Raw genomic sequence first — 18,079 nt, forward strand, 5'->3', positions numbered from 1 at the left:
TTTAGTTGCCTTTACGCCCTTAGCTATAAAGAAAAAACAAGTTGTACTTGGTAGCTTGGGGCTCTGCCTGTTAACTGTTGAACTACATCAGATCTTAAAAATAGGAAACTTTGCCTCTCACAGCAAATCAGTGTCACAAATACCTAAATTTACCACCCGATTCCTACAATGCCTGGAATTCAGTGCCCAAAGACAGAACACGTATAGTTGCTATATGAAACCACACAAACAACTCTGGTGCATTTTTGGCACTCAAGAAAATGCAGAGTTTTGGTCACAGCCCTCCAATAGCCACTACATACAGGGAAAAGAAAGCTCACTTTCTTTGAGAAGTCCTCAGAAGTCCCAAGCTTGACACATCCTGGCACTACCGCACCAAAAAACCCTAGATCCGGTGCCTGGATCCTGCCAAATTTTGGCCACAAAACCTAGAAATTACGGCATCGCAGTAGAAGTAACAATTGCTTTCTATGATTCAGCTAAAAAAAAAAAAAAAAAAAAAAAAGGGGATGTTGCCCAATTCTGGGCGGACGACACAGAAATCTTCGGTGTGGCGTGAGAGCATCTCGCCGTGCTCACCTACCCCCTAGCGCGGTGCTCCCGCGAAGTTTTGCGGGACTGCTGTGCTACCCGCAAGGGCAGAGGGGCTCCTCTCTGGCGGAGTCAGAGAGGCGAAACTTTTTTTTATTTTTATTTTTTTTTGGGGGGGGGGCGGAGGGAAAAGGATGCCATCCCGCCCCGGGGGGATGGGGCCCTCCTCTGCCCTCCGCAGGCTGGCAGGGATCCGCGCGGCGGCGCGCATCGGCGGTGTGGATATATATGTGTGTGTGTGTGTGTGTGTGTGTGTGTGTGCGTGTGCGTGTGCGTGCGCGCGCGCGCGCCCCCCCCACAGCTCTCCCCCCGGCGAGACGGGAGGCGCGGGCCGGGCCGGGCCGGGATGCGCGGCGGGCGCGGGCCGGGCCGGGATGCGCGGCGGGCGCGGGCGCGGGCGCGGGCGCGGGCGGGCGGCGCGGCGATCCGGCGATCCGGCGGGGGGCGCGGGGAGCCAATGGGCGGCGGGGATCCGCCGGCGCGGCTCGGGGGCCCCTGGAGGAGGAGGAGAGGAAAAACCACCGGATTGAGCTCTGTCAGTGGCGCTCGCCGCTTCCAAGGGGGAAGTGCTGGGGGATAATTAATGTTTTTATTAAATTTGGAGGGAATTTTTTGCAGCCGATCGCCTCGCGTGGCCTTCAGGTGGGTCTTCCCTGCAACTTTGTCCGTCGCTCCGGATGATTGCGTGGTCGTGGGTTGCAAAAACGAGCCTTGGGGAGAAGGTAGCTCCACGCGTGTGTGTGCGCGGTGTGTGTGCATCGGTGTGTGTGCGCGGTGTGCGTGTCCCCGGCCGGCTCGGCGCTGGCTCTCTCCCCCACTCCCGTTAGGTGCAAGGCGAGCCCTGTTGTTCGCCATTACGAGTTCAGCACACGTTTGCGAATCAGTGCTGCCACTTGCACGGATCGCCGGGGGGATACGGCAGGAGTGTAAATAAAACCCTGCCTCTCGCTTTGCTTTCTGCTGCTGCTTCAAAGTGCTTTTGCTCCGTGTTTCCCTGGCAGAAGCTTGTAACCCAGGTGAAGGCAGAGAAGGGAGGGTTGTTTTTATGAATGGGACTCTTTGAGGTTAATTAGCTATGCAAATTCAAGCAGTTCATTCATGTTTTTTTTTTTTTTTTTTTAATCTAAAAGCCATCTTGTATTCCCCTCTAGGCTGATTGGAGTCCAGATCCGAGGAAATCTGCAGATCAAATGCCCAGTAAATAAAACACTGAACTAAGACTTGTGGAAGAGCTGCAGAATGGATGGATTTTATGACCAGCAAGTGCCTTACATGGTCACCAATGTGAGTGATCAGTACAAAGTTGGTGTTTATAAACTTGACTCTGACTTCTTTCTCTGGGGGAGTTTTGCAGGCAGAGTATCTGCTTTGTTACCGCTGTAGGGACGACTCTTCATCTAGGAGCTTTGCCTGCAAGATGAGCTTATCTTCTTAGTTATTTCAATAAAGCATCCTGTTCTTTTAAAGACAGTTTTGGAATGATTAAAAAATCATGCACACGATTAGTGGAAGAGAAGGGCAAGAGCAGCAGCTACATTCGAAGTTTCTGGCTGCGTTTGCCTGCAACACTTTGAAGAATGAAGTTGAGGCAAACGTTAACATCTTTTTTTTTTTTTCTCCCCCCCCTTTCCCTCCCCCCCCCCACCTTTTGCTTTCAGGATTTTGCAGACAATTTTACAAGTAACACTGGGAAACAAAGCAGTCTATTATTATCTCCTCATATTTGGGTTCTCCTGCATAGCTTATGCAGAGGGGATTTATGTGCTATTGTGTAGGTTTGTGTACTTTAGATGCTAAAAATACATGGTTGGTATTGTGTTGCTGCTTGAGCACATCACATACATATCTGTACAAATAGATGTCTACATAGACTGATAGAAATGTGTTGCACTTAGATACAGGAATCTTTTGGAGAATGTTAGGTGCTCAGCAAAATCTTTTGCTAGAAACTGTATGTAGTGATTAAGAATAGAGGCTGTAAGATGATCATTTCCCCGTTGGAAAATGTAAAGAATTTGTGCAGGCTTTGAGTATTCTTGTTTAAAAAAAAATCAGATTTCTAAAGTAACTGATCTTTCCTGTTTATAGAATCCGCGTGGGAGAAACTGTAATGAGAGACCGACAAATGTCAGGAAAAGAAAATTCATTAACAGAGACCTGGCTCATGATTCAGAAGGTGAGGGCTTGTTTCTTCCCCTCCCCCTGTCCCCCTCCCCCTCCTTTTTTACTTACTAATGCAGAGAAACTTTTTGAGAGCTCTATTTATTTATTTTGGAGATATATTTATCTAGATCAATTAGAATAAACAAGACAAGAAAATTGCATTTACAGTTGCAAAACAAACTGGCAAAGGCTAAAGTTGATATTTCTTCCTCGAATTATCCTGTTGCATTTTAGGTATTGCTGCCCATGTGGCACATAGATGTCATGCACTGAGGCAAAGATTTGCAGTATCTGAGTGCACCTGGCTTTCTCACCTTCAGGCCTTATGAGATTCAGGACTTTCCCCATTTCTCTGGTCTTTTAACATTCTTTTCACTGGTATGAGTTCACTGGTGGAAGCCGAGGTGAGAATGCTAGTGTGGCAAATGTTATTTTTCACTATAGAGTTATAGCAGTCAAGCTCCAGGGTTCTGGTAGCCTGTTTCTATTGCTGTAACATTGGTAGGGTTAAATGTCCTGGGAAATGCGGTTACGAGTGTCTAGAATGGAAGAAGTTTTGAAGGGCCAGAGGTTTGTAACTTGGTCCCATCAGTAGCTACTTACATGATTCAGGCTTGTAAACTATAGTGTAGCAATAACTGTAACACTTCTTTAGGTTACAGGGTCAGTATATGCTTACTTTCCTGTATGTCTTATATACTTATAGGGGCCTTCAACTTACATATGCCTCCTCATCGCACTCTGATGAGACTTTGATATGCTTTTCAAAATCTGTACAAATTTGTTTGGAAAACTTTATTCTAATATAGATTGAAAAGAAAGCAACTTTCTGATTTTCAGTTAAATGATTTCCCGACATGGATATGAGGTATCAATCCAACAGATAAATGAATAGCCTCTGTCATTTAAGTATATGTGAATAGTTATCTGTCAGCATTCATAAAAGAGGAAGTCTCTCTCAAAATATAGCAAATTAAAAATAAACCATTCGTCTGTTCAAACATCCTACTTAGTCTTAGTTGTCCATAAACAAAATTTTCATAACTGAGTTTTTGAGCTTTGCAAATGAGCCAAACTCTGCTCTGGTTTACACCCATTATGTGCAATTGATTTCAGTGAATTGCAGAAATGCTGCTGTGAAATTCAGTCCATGGAGAAAGTGGTTTCACTTTAAAGAATTACAGTGAGCACAGTATAGAGAAGTTAGTGGTGATTCTCTTGTGGTACACACTAAAAGAGAAGGGGAAGTACATACAATGTGCTATTTCTATTTGCTACTGCAGCACCTGCGGTCTTTGCTGCAAAATTTTGATATGATAGTTATGACCCTACTAATAAAGGATATTCAGTCTTTGCTCAGGCAGAACTCCCTTTGAAGTCTGAGGGAGTTTTGTCTGTGCAGATATTACAGGAGGAGGCCTGTATTATATGAGGAGAAATAGTTCACCTGTATGAGAAAGATTATAATTTCTAACTTCTCTATGTGTTTCTGAATAAGCATTTTATACTACAGAACTTGGTTAAGATTCTAGTTATTATTTCAAGAGCTGATTAAATGATACACTTTTTTTGTATAAACCGAAGTAGAAAAATCATTAACTGCAATCTGAAGGAATCTAGTTTTGTCCATACATTTGACTGCCAAAATATAATTCACAGATATTGTTCTTCAGGAAAAATACATTTTTGAGCATATTTTAATCTTACGGAGAGATTAAAGGTGGGAGTCTTTTATCCATGTCTTCATCTTTTCGCAGAACTCTTTCAAGATCTGAGCCAATTACAGGAGACATGGCTTGCAGAAGGTAAGGGGAAAAAAACTGCTTGTAAAAAGAGGAAAAACAACTCTGGAGGGGAAGAAAAAAAAAAAAGTCCTGAACTTGCTGTCTTAATGTTCAGCCCAATTAATTGAGCTCTAAAAGAGCCACCTCATGTGTCATGCATACATTAGAGCCTCTGATGAGTTTGTCTTTGGGGACTCTGGGGCTGCTCTACCCAGTGTCATCACAAATTACCAGGAGAAATTGCTTCCAGCTCACAATCACATCTGCTTTTGGCAAGAACTAATGCACCAAGACTTCAAGTTCTAAGCCTCTGTTCAGATTTTAATTGCAATTGATCAGGTTTATATTATTGTACCTCGAGAGACTACATACAGCCAGAACTGGGCTTGCTGTTTCCTTTAGAGCAGCACATATAATTATTTGGTGTTCTGGTGGAGTACTTTTCTGATGGCAGAAATTAGTTTCTCTGGGTTCATCGGGACGGGATGCTTCAAGATTTAAGTGCAAGTGTCTTCTTTCCACCCTGTTCACAACACAGAACATTAGGTGTGTATGGAATCCTTAAAAAATACTATTTGTTTTTTTCAGAATTCTTTTAGTATTTTGCATGTTATTCTTTTCTTCATATTTGTTGTCGTAAGATTGTGTATTAGGTTATTAGAAAACTGACATTGGTCTTTTTAAGCCTGCCTTTTTTTTTTCTTTTTTTTTTTTTAAAGTATTTCAACTAATCTTTCAGAGCAGATCTTACTGAGGATTTAAAAACAATAATATAGAAATCTGAATTTAGAGTAGCTATTGAGAGATTCATTTACCAATAGCAAAAAGATGAGCTGCTGCTACAGGAGAACTTTAAGAAAATGCAAAGGAGCTTTCTGCTTGTGGAAGTGCATTTGTTCACTTCAGCAATGTTTTCTGACTTTTGTTTTTCCCCTTGATATTTATAATGTTGTTTATTTTATGCATAAAGATTCTTATGCCTTGTCTGACCTTAATATATTTCAGGCTGAAATTTTAATGTAAGCTTCTGCATCTGAAGTAAACATGATTTTGATTCAAGTTAACATAGTTTCTGCAAATTTGTCCTGACTTAAATGAATGTGGGTATTAATATATATTTTAATTTTTATCATGTACTGGACTATGCACAGTTGTTTAAGAATAGATATTCTGCTTCTTTGGGAAGGAGAGACGTTGAGGTGAACTGCTTGCTGCTGCTTTTTATAGAAAGAAGGAAATATTACTGGTGACTGCTTGGCTACATACTGATTTTTTTAATAGTTTTATATGTAGTTAGTCAAGTCCTTAAGCTGTGAATAAGTCATGGGGTTTTGTTAATTTTGCTGACATTTTTATTCTCCTCTCATTATTTTTAACATGTAGCAATTCTGTATATAATCAAAAAGTCTTCCTTTAAATAGTGGAACAGAGGTTATATTTTTTGTGAATTAATATGATTCTTTTCTAATCACTGAAAACAGGATGTCCTGCAACAAGATAATTTTTATAATATAATGATTGAATACAATTGTAACTATTTCCCTATGGTAATTTTACTAAGGATCTCTTATTTTGTCTTGTCTCACTCATTCTAACAAACCAGAGGATGTTAGAATACTATTCAATATATGATATTTTTTGATAGAGGGGAAAACTTTTAGTTTGATTGTTCACTGGAATGGACGTTTTTGTTTCTGAAAATGATTAAATTTCTTTGATCATTAGTCAGAAAAGTACTGGCAGATTCATAGGGTATGTGCACGTAATGTAAGTTTAAAAAATAATATGGAATTTAAAACTGATTTAATCATTTCTGTAGGTACATAAGTTACTGTAATGGCAATTTTTATTCTAGAGCCACTGTGCTTATTTCAGACTAGAATGAAATGTCTGAAAGCCTTATTCTTTTTTTTTTCTTTAGCTGAGTCTACTCCACTTGATAAATTTAGATAGGATTTGAGAGAGAAAGGTGTCTAATCCTGTATCAGCTAGGTGGAGGAACCTTTGTAAAATGCAGATAGCATCATCTGGTAAGTATTTAAAAATGGAGGAAAAAAAAAAAGCGCTGTTTTTTTGCATGGCAGAGGATAATAAAGCTGCAGAATTTTACAATTAGAAATTTCCACAGCATATTAAAACTAAATAATACAGACTTTCCAATGTTCTAGAAATATGTAAAAAATCTATATGCTTCAGACCACGCCATGGTTTTAACTGTTCCGTAAAACACAAACTTTATACAGCTTTTCTAAAGGCTAAACTAAAACTGAAATAAAAAGTCAAGATGAGACAATCAAATATTGATCTATTAACTTGAACCCTTCTTTACAATTAAAACATAAAGTCCACCTTTCAGTAGTCTAAAATATACTGATGTTAGAGGATATTGTAGCTCTGCTCAAATGTCTACATGGGTGAGCTTAGCCAGGAAACAGATTTTGAAATCAGACTTGTTTACCCATTGCTAGATGTGTCCATTTATGTTCTTCTGGACCTTCATAGGCTAGAAGTCTGCCAATTTGGCAGCATCAGTAATGTTTACATATTTCTTTTCATAATGCTCTGGAGTCAGGGAAATGGCCATGAAATTTTAAAACATCTTGACCCTTTTTAAGAAAAGCAGTGGCAGCTGACCAGGTTTCTCCCACGAGTTCAGAACCCTACTGGGGAGTAACCAGGTCAAAAATCTACTTATTAGTTGGGAGAAGAAAGTGAGTTGTATTTTTATTACACACACAGAATGCTTGCATATTTTTTTTTTGTTGTTGTTGTTTTGCTTTTGTTCTGTTTCTCCCAAAGTTATCTTTACTACATCACATATTTTAGCCTGGAGATTTTTATAGTTAGTGTCACCTGTGTTCTGTGAAAAGTTGGTGGTGAACAAGTAAACACAAAAGAAATGTATTCTTTTCTTACTGAAAACGGTGGAAAGTTCACATGTATTAAAGAATTAATCCAAAATGTAAACAATTCAGTAACCTCTTTAATATTTTATTACTCCATAATTAACAAGCTGAATACTACTTGCAGAAAACTTCCAAATGTATTATACTAGCTGCATACTAGATTTTTATGGAAATGAGTTTTAGTTTTTACCTTGTGTAGTATTACAAGTATGAGAAAGAATCTAAATTATTTTGATGTAAAACTAGCTCTAAATTAATTTCCCTAGTGTAAACTGTTATTCAGCACAGAGGATAGATTGTAACTGTTTCCTGATTCCAGTAATTGAAAGGGGGAAGCCTTTAGTAAATTGTTTCAACCTTCAAGCTTGAAAGGAAATAGTTAAAATTGCCTATTGCTAACCGAGACAAATATTATTCAGATATTATCTTTTGTTTTATATTTAAATAACTTGATGGCAACATTTTGTCATGATAATATTATAAAATGACTTTATTGATTCTGTATATTTGGAATTAGATTGGTTTTGGCAGATAGCAATTGTTCAGTGACTTGAAAAGATTGGTTCAAATATTAATCTAATGTTATCTCATCATGGTAGCTGTTACTTCTTATTCTGGAACAAAAAGAAGACAGAAAAATTCTTAGTGAGCGAAAGTCTTCTGTGCATGGTGGAAGCATTTGGATTTAGGAGAATAATAGATTAACCCCAAAAATCAGATTGTTTGTTAAAAGTATCTTTTTCTGATACTAATCCCTTCTATTGCTTGTTGAGGATGTGTAAAAGTCATCAAAGCAAAGATAAATAATGAGTTTATGCACAAGATCTGCTTCTTAGAGCAATAGGTAGTTCCCTTCTCGGATGGTAGTAAATTTGCAGATAAAATGTTATGTTCTTTGGGTGAGAAAATACAAAACACCTAAGTGAATAAGTGAATAGTAACTGGTTTGAAGTAATAGCTACAGGTAACGGGGGTTCATACCTCTAGCACAGCTTAGCTAGATTATGTGGACGGTTAGCTTAGATAAGTTGCCAATATGAAAAAGCTAATACTTGGTATCTGGAAATAAGTGATTTGTCCCAAATAATTAACACCCAAATTTGGGATGAACTTTAGGAAATAAGTTTCTGCTCCCTAATCTCCTATCGTGAAGCATAACATCGCGGTGATGTCTGATCCAGTGTTGCCATCTACTTTATGCCATAAATAGGGATGTATGAAAACAAGCAGTTTATAGTTTCCAAAGGAAGATTTTTAATAAAAGAAAGTACTACATTTTTAAATATTAGTATAGTTAGGGTGGCTTTGTTTAAATCAGTGAAGTGTAGCAGCTTATACCGGGTAACAAGCGTTGTTCTGCCAGAAAGTTGTAAAATTTACTTAGTGTAAGGTAAATGCCATGTAGCCCGTATTCAAGAACTCTCAATGAATCTGCATTTTTCTAGGAGTAAAAATAGTCAAGAAAAGACAACTTAATATCTTCACGGCTAAGATCTGTCTGATGGGGCATACTATAAAAAGCAGCAAAAAGGTTTTAAATTTGTGGTATGTAATACAGCAAATAGCTTTTTTTTTGGATTTTAGTCATTTGACAGATTTGGCTTCCCAATCTTCAAAACGATTGATCTTCAGTATCTGTGCACAAAAGAATGGAGAAAAGTTATATTAGGCAAAATGATGGTTTTTTTTTTTGTTTAAAAAATAAAAAGTATCCAAAACAAATAAAACCACGAGAAATCTACAAAGCCTGAAAGCATGTACAGTAATAAACTTTTTAACAGTTTTCTTTTTTGCTGTAAAAGTAAATGCCTTTTATTCAAAATAATATTTTTTTTCAAAAGCATAGTGGGATTTGTGAACCATGAGGGTTATAGCTAAATGTGAAATGTGGGTGTTCCTTTTAAACTGACTTTTTTCTCATTTTTAATATAGCACCAAATGAGGAGCAGATTCTGCAAACCCATCTTCATATTCCTAGGGCTTATTCACATAAGGAAGAATTTTGAGATCTGGGGCTAGTTTTGAACTGCATTTAAGTTTACTAGTCAGAGCATCTCACTTTATGTAAAAAGGATTTGGGGTTTGTTTTGACAGCAGATCCTGTGCTTATGGGAAATATATTTTTTCCATCTTGAAATTTGTCACTCTGTTGCCTTCTGAATGCTCCTTTGTTAGAAACAATTGTTCCTCTTAAAAAAACCAAACAAACAAAAAAAGCAAACAAAAAACTTACATGAATACTTAAAATTTATACCATCTTTCAGATATTCAGGACTGATAATGAATCCAGCAAAACTTAGTAGGCTCATTACTTTTGTGGCCTGAAGTCTTATTTTAGACCAAGCCAAAATACTACTGTTCATATATAATTTCCTGCCAATTTCAATTGAATAAATCTTTGATATTTTAAAACAAATTGCTCTTAGCTCTGAGTGAAGCTTGAGGTCAGAGAACACAGTACCATAGGAAATGCTGAGATACCCAAAATAAAGCTCTGAAGTGAGGCAAGGAGTCTTGCAGCTTGTTTTTCTGGAAAGTTTCCGTTTTTTGACAGGAACACCTTTCCTTGGAGTACAGTAGAGCTTTTGGAAGCAGTCTGTGATGGGGAGAAGGAAGAGTTAAATTTAAGCCCTGTTCAGTTTGCTTAACTTTTCATTTATTAAATACGTTCCTCAGCAGGTCTGTGCTACATCTTGAGACAAAGCAGTGAAATCAGTGTGTTTATGCCTAAAGTTCAAGTTTACTTTGCTGTAGCTTTCTGGAAGGGTGTGACATGAAAAGCTTGTGGTTGGGGCCACATGGTTCATGCTGGACTGTGTTTTTGTGAATGGAGGCAGAACTCCAGTTCTGACTGCTTGTCTTGAGGAATTGCTTAGGAGATCAGCTGTCTCATTCACTGGCAGAAAGAATGACTCATACATCTTCTGCCTTGTTTGGCTCCAGGTCATTGTTACAGTGGATAGAGCCGGTTTTAATTAAATATTAACTCCTTTTGTCCTGGATGCTTGTTAATGGTGACTTTTTATTTTTGTTTACTTGCAGTGAAAGCAAGCTAAGGGGCCCTAGTTTAAAACTTTTTTTTTTTGCTTTTCCGAATTGCTTTCCATTTGGAAAAATATGCTGTAAGTTCAGCTTTTTAGAGGCCTTTTAAAGCCTCTGAAAACTACAGACAGGTATGAAGTATTTTTCTGCTTTGAACATTTGCTTTTGGCAAATTGATTTTAAATGAGTAGGTTGTGAAGCTGTAAAATCTAAACTGATACATCCTCAAGATCATAATTAACATTTTTGTACACTTCCCAAATCCTCTTGAGATATTATTGGTAGAATCAGGAGAAAAAGAAAACTTTTGGTAATAATCTAGGCTAAACTGGATAGCTTTTGGTGCAGATGTTGTCCGCTTCAGGAGTCTGAGACTTGACGGCTATGAATGCAGAATGAGCTATATAGCTGCTTCTGCTATTAGCAGTAAAAGCCATGTGCTTAATATCCTTGAAAACCTTTTATTAGTCTTTTGGTATATACTTCCTTTCTCAAACCCCCATAATTAAGTAGCTCAGGGAAATATTCTCATTCAGTTAGATGATCATTTCAGATATTTTTTCCAATATACTTCTGAATGGCAAAGTAAAAAAGCTTTGGTGATTTATGCATTGTGTCTTGTGTTGAGTATGTTAACAGAAGACCAACGAAGATTTTATGGCAGCCTTGCTGAACTGCAGTATCTGTGACTAAAAGAGGAAATGAATGACATGCATATATAAATGTGCAGACAGTTGCAACAGTCCAAGTTACATTTTCCTTTCAGAAATGCGAGTTAAAATGTCTTTACTTATTTCTCCGCTGGCTTGATTTGCTATAAAGGCTGCCTCTAATTATCCAAACTCAGGGTACAAAAGCCCTCTTCCCTTTGAGTAATGGGATGATCTGCCCAAACTATTTGCCTTCTCACAGCAAGATGCTGGTGGAAGAAATTTGTGTATTGGGCGGATCATTGCTACAATATGATCGTGTGTGAGTTGCAATTCTGTTAGTTTGAAAATAATACTAGATTAAACGAAGGAATAAACTAACAGTTTTGAGTTCTCGTCTCTAACAGTTAAAGCAGTCCTGTTAATTTCTCTGTATAGGCTTGCGGGCTCATTTCGAAGGTACTAATGCTTTTAAAACAGATTTGAGTAGGAAATGTATGTTCCCAGGTTTAACATTTTGGGTGTTATTCTTTGCTTTGTTTTGTTTATATTTGGTAGGATTCTAAACACTTCTTAACTTGCTATATTCCTTTTGCTACAGAGGCTTTTAAGATTATGTCAATATTGTATTTAAAATACATTAATCTCCACCTGTTTTCTAGAGTACTGATAAAGAGATGCTCCTTGATCTCTATTAAATATGTCTGCATAAATTTGGGGGATCCATAAAATTAAGTATGTTTTTCTTGTTTATGCCATACCAAATCAGTGCTAATTCCAGTGGCTCCAAAGGAACATACTGGTTTTGCGTGAATATTCAACTGGATGTATTCAAATTTTTCTCTGGGAAAACAGTCAGGGACAGGGAAAACAAAGGCCCTCCTTTTGCTGATACATACATAAATCTGCATAACAGTTTTGTTCTGGAGTAAATAACCTGATAAAACTGGCATAAAGCAATGGTGAAGCAGTCCAGCGCTCTGAGTATGCTCTAGAAAGTTATATAAAATTGCTGTCCCAATTCTGCAATCGCTAAATGTAGCTTCCTGGTTTCAACAGGAGAGTTTTTGTTTTGTTTTTGCCTTTTTCAAATGTCCTGGTTTCACTAATTTATTTATTTTATATATAAATATTTAAATATCTGTATGTATATATAGCCTCCTTACTGCATTTGAAATGGTAGCTAGCTTAAGGAAAATGTGTAGGATGTGCCTTTTGTAAACAAGAAATTACTCGGTAGAATTACTTCAACTCTTTATGTACTCATAAACCATTCAAAAACAATTGGAAATGTAAGAAATAATACTTAGGAATTGCCTTTTAATTAGGAGACCTTGCTTTCATAATTGGATTCTTCTGTGACAGTCAAATATTTTGCATTTTTGTAAGGAAAATGCTTAACATTTGCATGTAGTGAATCACATGAAAGGTCAGAAACTTGCACAGTGCTGGTATTTGGGCTTATATTGTCCCTGAGTTCATTTCTGGTAAAAGTTCTGTGGTTTCTCTGGAGGAAAGAGAAATTTAATGAATCAAAAATACTAGAAATATTTGGTTTGGTAAAATATGTGTTCTATACAGCTTTAGACTTTGAGGCGCTAACATGTCCTCAGAGATGCTGGTTTCTTCTTAAAAGGGTAGGTTACTATATATATATATATTTTTTTTCTTTCTTTTAACAAAACAACATCTATGTATTTTTCTCAGAGTAATGTTAATTACTCATCATATACTTACCTTATTTACACTTCTGTTAAAATCCGTGTTTGGAGATTTCCCAAGGTCATTTGTTCTTAAAGGGTATTTGCTGTAATTAAGACATTAAGATTTTAAACGTTTGTTTTAAAACCAAGAACAGATAATTTTTCAGTACAATGAGCCTGATTCTGAACTCTTTACCCAGAAAAAACTTGCAGTTAAGTCATTAGAAATATTTCCTGAGTAAGGAGTGAAGATCTGGTCCATGAAGAATACTGTAGTGCACATTCAAAATAATTGTAATTATAATTAAATAGGCATTCTTCATTCAAACAGATTCTATTCAAACTAGTAGGAGTTGCACATGTATAAAGGTGAACATATGTTTAGTGCTTCCTAATCTGGGGAGTCTTCTGAAGGCTTTTAAAGTTATATTTTATCATTTCACTTATTTAATGGTTTGATAGTTGCTGTTTCAATAAATGATTATATAACCTCTTGAATCTTGTTGGGTAACCAGATCATGGCAGATGTTAACTTTTAATTAAGAACATATGAATTATTTGCTTGTCTTTAGACAAGAACTGTGTAAATTAAAACATTTTCAAACAGATAGTGTTATGTAGCTTTGCTGTGATGATTCTGGTTAGCATATGTTGACAAAAAGATGACAAAGTTCAGTTAGGTAAGCTGAATCTCTCTTAGGAGGTGTCTAGAACCAGTTGTGCTCTGAGGATGCTGCTTCTTAGCATAATGTTCTGCAATTATTCATCTGTATTCACCTACACTATATCCACCTGTAGTATGTGTGCAGTGGTGTTTCAGCTTAAATGTTTTAAATGAGTTATCAACACAGTATTAGAGATGGCTCGTGTCCTAGGTGTATGATGAAAAGGAACTGTGGTACGACAGAAGCAAAACTATGTATCAGCAGCCCTTGAAACTATTGTATTTTATAGTGCAGATTTGAAATGAAAGTTTCCTAAGAGCAAAAGTGATCTTGCACAAGGTGCATGGATGTTAATAATGATTCTTGCTTTAAGTAAACCATTTATGGGATGTCTGAAATATCACCAGTGAAACTGGAATTCTGTGGTCTGGTGAAATAGTTCTTTTTGAGTAATTAAAATAATAACAAAAAAAAAGACCACAGCGTGTTGGCTGACTGCCATGAAAAATTGTAATCATTTGTAAGTATACCGAAGATGTGGTAGTTGGGGTTAAAGATGCCTAAGTGTTAAACGTGAGGGTTTGTTTTTATGCAGCTATTCCCTGTGAGTGTTGTGCAAATGAGCGCTGCTGGCGGGGTCGGTGCAGACCCTTGCGCGGGAAAGGAGCGGGGGCTCTCGTGCTGCCTGCTGCCAGGGTCGGCCTTCCCGTCCACCCACTGCCCGCGCGGTGTGCCGGGCCGCTCTGCGCTCGCACCGCGCTGCAGAGCCTCACCCCAGCAGTTATCTAATACTAAAATGATTCTCCTGCCTGATTCCCATACCCCACAATGAGAATAAAATCCGAGTTTTAATCTTGGCTGTGCTTCAAATTAAGCACGAGAGTCTTTATTTATGCTTTAATGGCTTCTTTTAATTCTTTCCTCGTTTTTGTTTTTTGTTTGTTTGTTTTTTGTTTTTGTTTTCCTTTCTTCAGCTCAGGTACCTGACAATGACGAGCAGTTTGTGCCAGACTATCAGGCTGAAAGTTGTAAGTATAGTATGAACCATCGCTTTCTTAAAAAATAATATCTATCTATCTATTTACATTTGGGTCTTCATATTTGCTATTTACTGTTGTCATCTGCAGTCACGTGATAGTTCCTTTTGCCGGTCAGTGACATCGGCGCAAGGAATAGATAAAGCAAGTAGTGTTTTGAAGTGTGGCCAATACAGGTAGTTTTGGCTGAAGGTATTACCTGCAGCAGGGGCCCTCTCCTCTCATTCCCAACCCCCGTCTTCCCATCCCTGGGGAAGCAAGGGGAAGCCGCTGGTGCCCGAGTGCTCCGTGGAGGTGCCAGGACTTTCTCTGGCCACAGAGCGGGAGGAGAAGGATGTCGGCACCATACGGAGGCAGACACTGTGAGGCACAGAGGACAAGCCTCTTGAACCAAAATTGAGCTCCTCAGTAGGTTTTGTAAAGAATTTTCTCCATATAATTAACTGAATGCAGCCACTGCTGAAGCATTTTAGGTCATTTTAGTAAGTGTTATGTTGTTTAGCAAATGCTTCTCAAGCAAAATTTCCCTTTGAATTAATGGGAGAAAGCAGGAATTATGTTAAACTGGGTGTGTTGTGTTGCATTGTTTGCTACTCTACTTAACACATGCCAAAACTTTTTTTTTGTTTTAACCTGTACCCCTGAAATCTTGCCCTTAGCTGCTAAAATGCTAGCTCCCCTTTGATGTACTTGCTGTTCTGTGGTTTTAACTTGTTGCAAAGACATATTAAAGAAATGAGATTATGAACATTATATGACAAAGTCACAGACTTCTTACATCTCCTTTATATATCTTTCTACCTCACGATAAATCTCTCCATGAGCAGAGGTCTCTTCTGAACAGTGCCTGCTGATTGCAGCAGAGTGCAAGGCAGCTTTTCCATTTTGCTAAATAACTTAAATTATGTATCCTATTAGAGTGAATTACTGCAGCTCACTAAATCAGGTACTTGTTAAATACAGCATTCATGTATTGAAATGTTGAGATTAAAATTAGAGAAATTAGAAAAAATTGCATTAAAATAGTTTTTAACCCATAAAACAAATTCAGAGTTGTTTAGTTTTTTATATAAATCTTGGAGGATTTTCCCAGTTATTTAGAGACTGTTTTAAGAAGAACTTGTTGAGAATATGCATGACAACGTTTTAGGAAAAACAAGTTTTTTTTTTTTTTTTTTTCTTCTCTGGGCACTGATAGCATACCTGCACAGAAACAGTTTATTTTTGATTTTTCTCTACTAGTTCCTGTACATGTACTAATGAACAATTATGGAATTATGGTCACTTTTAAAGTTGCTCTTTGTAACAATTGTTTCACTTCTGGGTTCACAGACAATTCTTTGTATTATAGTAGGAAAGCCAAAATGGTTCTATAAATTGAAAATTAAATCTCTTGTTCTATGTATGGAGCTGTGTCCAAATATAGTCATGTATGCATACGTCCTTTGTGTAAGAGTACAAAGTTCAGTTAGGGCTTCTATTAACCCACAATTATCGTTGCACAACAAGTCAATGATTCTTGGAAAATAATTTGTGAACTGTGAATGAAAAGCCCCATTGAAGCTTGTCACTGCTTTTGGTGATAAAGAAATTCTCCTAACATGGCTATTTTATTAATGCTGTTGCATTTCAAAGTTCCTTAGCCACAGCTTACACAGTATTATCAAAGGAACATTTATTTCTTCATTTCAGTTGCTTTCTTTATCTTAAGTAAAGGTCAGGAGAGCTTCCTGGAGAGTTACTCTGGCAAAGGTTATGGAGTTTCAGATATATACTTGGATATAATGTATGTAGCTGTGGGCTCTATGAAACAGGAACGGAGATCAACATAACCAAAGCCACAGGGAAATTACTGTTGCAGAAGTGCCACAATTGGGACTGTTTTCTCTAGGATCCAGACCTGCCTTCAAACTGTATTATAATTACTCACTATATATAATCTTTAAGTCCATATATAGTGCTTGCCTTATTACTTGGCAGCAGTCTAGCAGGAGTTTTTTGGGTTTGTTTTTTTCCTGTTTGTTTGATTTTCGTTTTACATGGGAGAGGATAGGCCAGCCTTCAGTGCAAAGGTTCAGTGTCTAATACACATAATGGAGACAAAAATGGTAGTGAAGGGCAGAAGTGTAAACCAGTGAAGGTCACTGTCTAGTCCACAGGCAACCACATTGTGGTCCACCAGCATTTTTGGTGCACTTTATTTCTCTAACCTTGTTTAAACTTCCTGAACAAAGCTTGTTTATGGAGCTCTATAGGGATTGGGGGGAGGGGGGCGTGTAATTCACAGAATACGTAAAGAAATCTGAAGTTTTGCACTGAAACAGTTACAGCCTACGGTCCAGGAGCAAAAATCAGTGAAGTTTTATTTCTAGCTTTGTTCTTTCAAAAATGGTCTTTAAAACTAGATTAGGTAGATTTGTGGGCTTAACTTGAAACTTAGAGCATGGAAAAAAGTTGTAAGAAGTACTGCTAACAGTAGCTGTGCTGGGAAGCTATGGTTAAAACCTTCTCACCTAGAAATCAGCAGATTAGTCATCTCTTGAAGCAAAGGTGTGGAAAAGAGTGGAGGAACTGGTATTTCTAAGAACATGCACCATGTCCTAGCACTGAGCAGGATTAAATGTCCCTTACATTGCAGTGGGTTCTGCCTTTCTTTTCTATAATAACATTTTCAACTAGTGAAACAGTGCTGGTATTAGTAACTAAGGGAAACATTTAGTTTAGATTAGATATAGAGTCCGCTTTATCCACTTAGGGATTTAACTTCAAAGCTAGCTTGGAACCATGAAAATTTCAATTATGAGCGTGCTATTAAACTTCAATCAGTTTTTTTTTAAAAAAGCAAACTATATATTTATAGGTAGGTGTGGGCTCTAGAGACTGTGGGTGAGATCAACAGCTAGCATAACTTTATGTAATATTATTGACGTTACTAGATTTACGCATACTTCTACTAGCTAAGAATCCAGCTTGTCAAGCTTTGCCTTAATGCTTTAAACTTCAGTTTACCTGTTAAAAGTTGAATTTATTTTCTTCTTATGTTGTGCTTTCTGGGAAGAGGTCCTTCCTCCCCACACTCCTCCCCCAGTAATCTTTGAAACATGTGCACTTCCCAAACCTTTCCTTTTTGTCACAGTGTCCAAAGGCACATCTTGTTTTACCTTTTTATTGTGCAGTTTTTAACCTTGAATACCTATCACAAAGAACCATTTTGTGCTCAGAGTCAGCTGAGTGAAGCGTAGGTAAGGACTAGCCTGTTCTGATGAAATTTGGCAAACAAATCACAATTAGTTTCTGATAACCTTCTGCTTTCTGCAGCAATTGAACTTCTTGAGTTCTAAGGGAGAAAAATGTGCGTCAGAAAGAATTTTTCATCTTGCAATTACACAGGAAAAAATATGGCAACTGCATATTAAATGGTGTAATTTTCTCACCCTTTCCTTTCATCTCCATTCTGGCAAGAGATAAAAATTCCACGAAGAGAGGGAGGAATCACTTTTGTAGGCATTTACTTGGAAATTTTGTGTTGGGGAAGTTT

At 37.6% G+C, this 18,079-nt stretch overlaps 1 protein-coding gene across 4 annotated transcripts in view; it reads left to right on the forward strand.

The window, feature by feature from the left end:
* Positions 1–771: 771 nt before the first annotated feature.
* The window catches only part of ETV1 (ETS variant transcription factor 1), a 67,294-nt gene continuing 49,986 nt past the window's right edge, over positions 772–18,079 (forward strand). For 2 of the 4 annotated variants that reach the window (XM_067291628.1, XM_067291632.1), the window contains exons 1-5: positions 1,063–1,233; positions 1,743–1,875; positions 2,680–2,767; positions 4,512–4,559; positions 14,479–14,532. In XM_067291628.1, the coding sequence (XP_067147729.1) occupies positions 1,831–1,875; positions 2,680–2,767; positions 4,512–4,559; positions 14,479–14,532 (235 nt within the window). In that variant the 5' untranslated portion in view covers positions 1,063–1,233; positions 1,743–1,830. Of the gene's footprint in view, positions 822–1,062; positions 1,234–1,294; positions 1,314–1,742; positions 1,876–2,679; positions 2,768–4,511; positions 4,560–14,478; positions 14,533–18,079 lie in introns of those variants that run through there. The other 2 variants (XM_067291629.1, XM_067291631.1) reach the window with 2 other exon arrangements.

This window comes from Apteryx mantelli, chromosome 2, assembly GCF_036417845.1.
Source record: "Apteryx mantelli isolate bAptMan1 chromosome 2, bAptMan1.hap1, whole genome shotgun sequence".
In the NCBI taxonomy this organism is placed as follows: Eukaryota; Metazoa; Chordata; class Aves; order Apterygiformes; family Apterygidae; genus Apteryx; species Apteryx mantelli.